Here is a 7642-nt window from a genome sequence, read left to right on the forward strand (position 1 = left end):
AACAGATTTCTGTTTGTATTGTTCAAAGTAGAAAGTCATTAAATTTACTGTCTAAGTTCCTGACATAATTTAATATTTTGGGAAAAAAAAGGTGTTCTTACTCAAATAAATTAAAATCTGTATTTTATGACCTGAAGAGATTGGAAAAGAGCAAAGTGTCCTTTGTAAAGGATCAGACCTTCTTTTCAACGACTGCACAGTGGAAGGCCTCTCTCATTGTTCCCTTTCACACCCAGTCAGCCTCCTTACTGCCCCTCTGACATCTTTGTTTCTCAGAGTATAGATGAGAGGGTTCAGGCTAGGTGTGACGACAGTATAGAAGAGGGCAATGAACTTGGCTTGATCTTGGGAATTTTCTGTTGGAGGCTGAAGATAAATGCACATGATTGGAATGAAAAAGAGAGACACAACAGTAAGATGGGCTCCACAGGTCCCAAAAACTTTCTGAAGTCTAGCAGTGGACTGCATTCTTAGAACAGTGCGTATGATGGCACCATAGGAGCTCAGGATGAGAATAAGTGGTATAACAACAAAAATGGCACTCATGACCATGAGGGTCAGCTCATTTGCATGGATATCAACACAGGATAACCTCAACAGTGCTGGGACTTCACAGAAGAAGTGGTCCACTTTGCGATGTCCACACAGAGGTACCCAAAAGGTAAAGGAGGAATGAAGTACTGAGGTGGTAAAGCCACTTACCCAGGATGCTGCAGCCAGCAGGTGACAGAAATGAGGATTCATGAGGACAGAATAATGCAAGGGTTTGCACACAGCTGCATAGCGGTCAAAGGACATCACCACCAAAAGAACACACTCTGTGGTACCCAGTGCGAGGGCAAAATAGAGTTGTAGCATGCACCCAACATAAGATATTGTCTTCTCTGGACCCCAGAGGTTGGACAGCAGCTGAGGAACAGAACTCGTGGTATAGCAGAGATCCAGAGCAGAGAGATTTGAGAGGAAGAAGTACATAGGGGTGTGCAGGTGGGAATCTAGGTATGACAGGATGATGATGAAGAGATTGCCTGTCAGTGTCATCAAGTAGAATATCAAGATCACCACAAAGAGAGCAACTTCCAGATGAGGCCATTTAGAGAAACCCAGAAGAATAAATCCTTCCCAACTTTCATTGAAATTTTCCACCATTGCTTATTTTCTTTCGTTTATCTTCAGTTCTAGGAAAATTTGAACATGAAGAGAGTTACAGTAAATGATTGCTTAAACAAATCATTGGCAAGCATATATATTCATACATACAGATATATGTATATATTCATATTCCCAGAACTATTTCTCATATATTCATATACACATTGACTTTCATATATATGAAATATATAATATTAACCTTATTTATTGGTAATCAAAATATTAATTAATATATGATATTCATCAAAGCAGTGTGAATATATATGAAAAGTCATTGAGTGGTGAAGGCAAAAGGTTCCCAACTACAAACTATTAATAAATAAAATGACATTACTGACATGAAAGTTTGCAAAGCTAGTTAGAAAATTTTCAATGGGCAATACAATTACATAGAGGATTTTTTTAATCAAAAATTGCTTTTGTCACCTGAGGATAAATTCTCTTCTGTTCTTGGAAATCGGGATTGTAGAAGAAACAGTGATGGCTGTTCCTCACCCTCAGCACTAGCCAGCATCTTTTTACACTAAACCCATGGTTCTCATTGCTAATCCTAACCTTCTAGTATTCGAGCATTACTTAAACCTCATTCACTCCCACCGTGAGTCTGCTCACATTCTATGTGTTATCTTCACTCCATCCCTCAGTTGTACGGCTGGCTGACTGGCTGGTGTTGGTCTCTTTGAAGGCACCAGCATAATCAGTCCTGCCTCTGATTCTGACTTACTGCATTATACTGAGAGAGCAGAGCCTCTGCGCTTATTATTTAGTAGCCCTATGGCTCATAAAATATTTCATTGTAGCCGAAGGAGAAAATCAGAGCATTCAGTGTATCAAGGAATTGTCCTTGTCTAAGATCAAATGAAGTTTGTGGAAATAATAAAATATCTGATTTGATTTGTTTGACTGGACTAATAGGAACATGAATCCCAAAGAGTCAATTAATGCTCCATAAGGAATTGTACTGGTTAGTCCTATTCCCGGGAATAGATTCCCCATGATAACACAGCACTGTGACAAGGAATCTGTAGATGAACCACTAATAAAATAGACTATAAGATGTGTTTATAGAAAAGAGGATGGGTTTCTCCAAATTATTTGAATTATTTATCCTCAATTGGGATTTGAAAGATAATTAGTAAAATAATATTGTTTAAGGGTGAGAGAAGACATTCAGTATTTTATTCAAAACAAGATTATCTTTGCTTCATTTAAATTGAGTTCTTATTTGGGTCTCTAATGTATTTAAAATCCAATGTTAATTCAACAGGTTCGCTGCCTTTTGTCTCTTATTACCATTATATTTCAGATTATATTTTAGTTGCATCATATGCTTTATAAATCCACCTTTTCTTTTTGTGCTTAAAATATTAATTAAAATATGTGTTATATCTATTTCCATTCTTTTTAGTGCACAAATATTACAGATAAACTATTATTACCCTCAGCTATCATGGTATGTGCCAACACATCACACACATACACAAAATAAACCACCATGAACAGTTAATCATCATTTCTCCTCACCATAATATATGCAAAATTTAGCAATGAATATTTTATTAATAAAAGCTTATTGTTTTCTTATTTATTATTTTCATATTAAATATTAAATGTTATTTAAATTTTTATGTTTAATATTAAATGTTAACAAATATTTTATCAGAAAATAAATATTATATGAATACTTAATAGTTTTAAATGTCTCTGTTTTATCATGGAGAAATTTAAAAAGTGATACTATGGTGATAGCAGAAGAATCCATGCAGTTATCAGAATCTTGGAAAAATCTCATACCAGAGCAGATTGTACTTGTACCCACATCTTATAACAGACATAATGCTCACCAAATTTGATAAACAAATTTTAGCTTTGATCAATCTATAGGGTACCAGAGCATGTTGCAGGTTTCTTATTATCACCTTTTTTAGAAATATGAACACACATTATGTTTAGTTGCAAGAAGTTATTTTTAAAGCAGCCTTATATTATTTTCTCCCCAAGATAACTTAATAGGTAAGATACTCTGAAATATGTAACAAACTGTGAGACTTTGATAGATGGATTACTGGTAAATGTGTTCTAGAAAGTAGTATTTAGTTCCTGCTTAAGATACTATTTGTATCCATTTTCATTTGCATTGACTTTCAGAAAGCTCTATATTCCACAGGTGATAACTCACAGCGTTATTTAATACAGTGGTACCACTGAGGAATCCAATAGTGACACAGTGGTAGGTGCTTCTTATTCTCAATTTGTCAGGATAAAAATGCTAGACATGATGCTGAAAATAATAGATTGAATAAACTAGATCTATTAAAATAATTCCAGAAGTAAAAGAAATTAAAAATACAATGCCTTCTGAGACATTATGTCTTAAAAAACAAGCTTACTCTGTCCACATATAGATTTGGTACAATAAGGTCCAATTTACTAGTATTATTTACTTAATTAATAAAATGTTTTGGTTTGTAAAACCGGCCAGGCGATGGTGGCTCACGCCTTTAATCCAGCACTCGGGAGGCAGAGGCAGGCGGATCTCTGTGAGTTCGAGACCAGCCTGGTCTTCAGAGCTAGATCCAGGACAGGCTCCAAAGCCACTGAGAAACCCTGTCTCGAAAAACCAAAAAAAAAAAAAAAAAAAAAAAAAAAAGAAAAAAAAAGAAAAGAAAATGTGTAAAACCAATTGTCTACAAAGAAATATCTTTTGGGTTATGTATTGATGTGGGATTCCACTCTGTATGCTGTGAGCACGTTTTATTACCATTTGTGGTGTGGGAGGTCCTTCTGTCTATGTGTTACCTTTATTGGTTAATGAATAAAGAGCTGCTTTGAGCCTATGGCTAGAGCAGAACAGAATTAGGTGGGAAAAAGGTAGTGTGTATGCTGGGAGAAAGAGGGCAGAGTCAGAGAGGTGCCATGGATCCTCCAACTGAGACAGAAGTGGGGAACATTACCCTATAACCCACTGCCATATGGTGATACACAGATTAATAGAAATGGGTTAAATTAATATGTAAGAGTTAGTCATTAAGAAGCTAGAGCCAATGAGCCAAGCAATGTTTTAATTAATACAGTTTCTGTGTAATTATTTCGGTTCAGGGTGGCTGGGACAAACAAGCAGCCTCCTTCCAACAGCATTGGGGTATTTATTAGCCTAACCATTTAAAGCTATATGTTCCTCTCCAAACACAACTGTAGCTACATCTCACATGTCCATTTTTTTTGCATTTCTGTTTTGTGTCTAATATTAAAATATGTTTTAATTATCTGACTATACAGAGTGACACATTGTATTCTATCATAAAAGAATGAAGTAAAACAAGTGCATGATGAAGACAATACCAGGTGAATTGAAAACATCACATAGATGTAAAACATGATTATTTTAATCATGTTTATGTAACTTCTCCACAGTTTTCTATATAATTCACACAATCTTAAGAAGCAAGCTACCAAGTGAGGATGAGACAAAAATCTAGGTAGACACTCCTCCAGTCAGAGGAAGGGCTTATATTTTTGCCTTCTTTATCAACAGTTAGGTTCCATAGGTGTGTGAATTTATGTCTGAGTCTTTAATTCAATTGCACTGATTAACGTATTTGTTTTTCTTTCAATATAGTGCTGTTTTTATTGTTATAGCTTTGATTTATTATACACATCAAATTGTTGACACTTCTAGCAATTCTTTTGTTTTTCAGGATTGTTTAGTTATCCTGGAATTTTTGTATTGAAGCTGAACATTACAATTAATTCAGAGATTTTTTCCTCATAAGTTTTTAATTTTTTACTTGGTTTATGTGGTAAAAAGATTCATTCTAAGATAATATCATTCCTTTGCATTCAAATTTCTGTAGGGGAACTACTGTAAGGCAATATGACTAGAATGCAATTAAAATTTGCATGTATACCTTGCTCAACCTGGATGTAGTGGGGAGGGCCTTGGACTTTCCACAGGGCAGGGTGCCTTGCCCTCTCTTAAGATTGGAAGGAAATGGTGGTAGGGTTGTGAAGGGAGTGGGAGGGAAGTGGAAGGAGGGGAGGAAGTGGGAATTTGGATTAGTATCTTTTAAAGTATAATAATAATAATAATAATAATAATAATAATAATAATAATAGAAATTTTGATAGAGATTGCATTGAAACTGCAGATTGATTTTTGGTAGAATGGCCATTTTTACTACATTAATCCCTTCAATGTATAAGCATGGTAGATCTTTCTATGTTTGGATATCTTCTTCAATTTCATTCTTCTATTGTAGATAAACATGATAAAGTCATCCCACACTAGATCAAAATTGAGTGTAATAAAGGGTTCTTTATTTAGGGGCAGACACACAGATTAAAAGTTCTCTGTATGAGCAGGTGAAAGCAACCCAATCCAGCATCCCAGAGAGAGATGGTGTGCAAGCTTTACATCTACGTTTATTGTACAAGAGACCATGCTCAAGTGGGCTGGTATCTTAAAGGTTATAGGCTGAAGGAGTTCCCATACCATGTCCCCCTTTTGTCTAAATAGGAGAGTTCTAAGCTTACTACAAACCTACATACAATAAAAACAAATATCAAGTATAAAAATTAGAATTACTAAGCTATATCAAGCAAGAAACATATGCTAAATGTTTCAGTAGTTATCCTATCTTAAGGAGTCTAAATCTTTAATTAAAAATGGCCTGCCTAAGTCATAAGAGGAAAGTAAATATGACTGTCTAGTCTTCAACCCCATTGAAGACATGAGAAGGGAAATATTACTTGAGTAAATAGGAAGTTCAATCAAGCAACTTCCAAAAGGTGCAAGAAATGACAGAGATAACTGGCTCATATAGGATCAGATGTGTGTTATGTATGTGGGAAAAGCCTATTCCTGATTATATTTTGAATGGGAATCAATAATGAAGTCAATTCTGTATCATCTGGTATAAATTTAATGGTTTCAATATTCTAAACAACTCTTTCTGTATCTTGTGAATTGGTAACTTTATTGAGAGGTTCTTTAAAATCTCTTAGTACCATGAAAATAGAATATAATTCTGACATTTGTACAGAATTGTAAGGACTTTCTTCCAGTTTACTTAATCTCCTGACTTTTAACCTGTCTTTCCTGATTTACTTGCATCAGCATAGAATGTACAGGCTCCAGCTATTGGTTTGTCACATACAATGAGGGGAAGGAAGAATCCAATTAATTCTCTTTTTAGGGTTAGTTCTATCACTTTTGGGATAATTGCTATTAATTGCCCCTAAAAAATTAGTACATGCTCCTGGCAGGTTTCATTGTCTTCCCATATTTTTTTTTAAATTTCATCAGTAGTAAAAGGCACTATAATCTCTGCTGGATCTATAACTGTTAGTTGATGACGTCTCAATTTTTCTTTTATAATAAATTCAGAGACCTTTTATATATTTTTTTAATTTTTTTACTTAGTTTATGTGGTAAAAAGATTCATTCTAAGATAATATAATTCCTTTGCATTAAAATTCCTATAGGGGAAATTCTGGAAGGCAATATGGCTAGAATACAATTAAGATTTGGATTCACCCAATCCACATGTGCCTTTTGTAGTTTTCCTTCAACCAGAGTTAATTCTTTCTAAGCTTCAACTATCCTTGTACTTTCTTTCCCTGTTCCAACAATTTCCTCAATTGTTTCAAATCTTTTTACCACTGCTTTTTGCAAAATTTGAATCTCTTAACCTGTGACTATTTCTAATGATTTCATCAACTTACATAACCTCTGGTCCTCATTCTGCACATATGATTTGAAGGCATGAAAATTTTCCATTAAGGATGACTTCTTATTGCAGGATATTTTTTGGATGGCATGCAGATTGACTTTCTGTAGAAAACATTTTAACAGATTTTGTCAAATTCAACAGTATGAATTCTTTCTGAGAATGTCTCAGTACCTTTTGACATGGATTGAATTTTATCTGTCAAATTAATGTTATCCTTTTCAATGATATTAGTTTTCCTGCTAACTTTCATTTTTCAATGGTAACAATTTTGTCAGCCAGCTATTCATTATTAGTCCATAAAGATTGTATCATTTCTAAAAGTGTCTCATTCTTGGCTATGCTATCAACTGTTTTCTAAGAATCTAATATGAAAAACAAAGCTAAGTTCCAAAATCAAATAAATGAATGTATCAGAAAAACACATAAGCCTTGCAGAATGCCATCCATAGTATAAGCAAAAAGCTTATCATTCCTGGATGTTGATACTGTCCCATTATATAACTTTCATAATTTTTTATTTATTTATTAATCAAATGAATTTATCTCCATTATGAGATTTCAGTAAGTTGTTGTAGATATAATAATATTTATGGCCTGTAGGTGTGGCAGTTATGGATACATGGCATAGAGATGCTATTGTCAGCCATGTGAACAGTCCTGGTGGGCTTCATGTTTGCACCTGCTTAAATACTGACAAATAAGCTTGGAAAATTAAGATCAATTAAATTGATTCCTTGCATGGAGATTGTTCTTTGGTA

At 34.3% G+C, this 7642-nt stretch overlaps 1 protein-coding gene across 1 annotated transcript; it reads right to left on the reverse strand.

Annotated features, from left to right (window-relative positions):
• Positions 1 to 213: 213 nt before the first annotated feature.
• LOC101992721 (olfactory receptor 2J3-like) lies at positions 214 to 1149 on the reverse strand. Its single transcript, XM_005345272.2, has one exon. It carries the CDS (start codon positions 1147 to 1149, stop codon positions 214 to 216), a length of 936 nt encoding a protein of 311 aa, XP_005345329.1.
• Positions 1150 to 7642: the final 6493 nt, after the last annotated feature.

This window comes from Microtus ochrogaster, chromosome 2 (genome assembly GCF_000317375.1).
Source record: "Microtus ochrogaster isolate Prairie Vole_2 chromosome 2, MicOch1.0, whole genome shotgun sequence".
Lineage (NCBI taxonomy): Eukaryota > Metazoa > Chordata > Mammalia > Rodentia > Cricetidae > Microtus > Microtus ochrogaster.

Bases quoted from the DNA above. Each gene is read 5' to 3' on its own strand.
- LOC101992721 (XM_005345272.2), bottom strand. From the start codon at position 1,149: ATGGTGGAAAATTTCAATGAAAGTTGGGAAGGATTTATTCTTCTGGGT.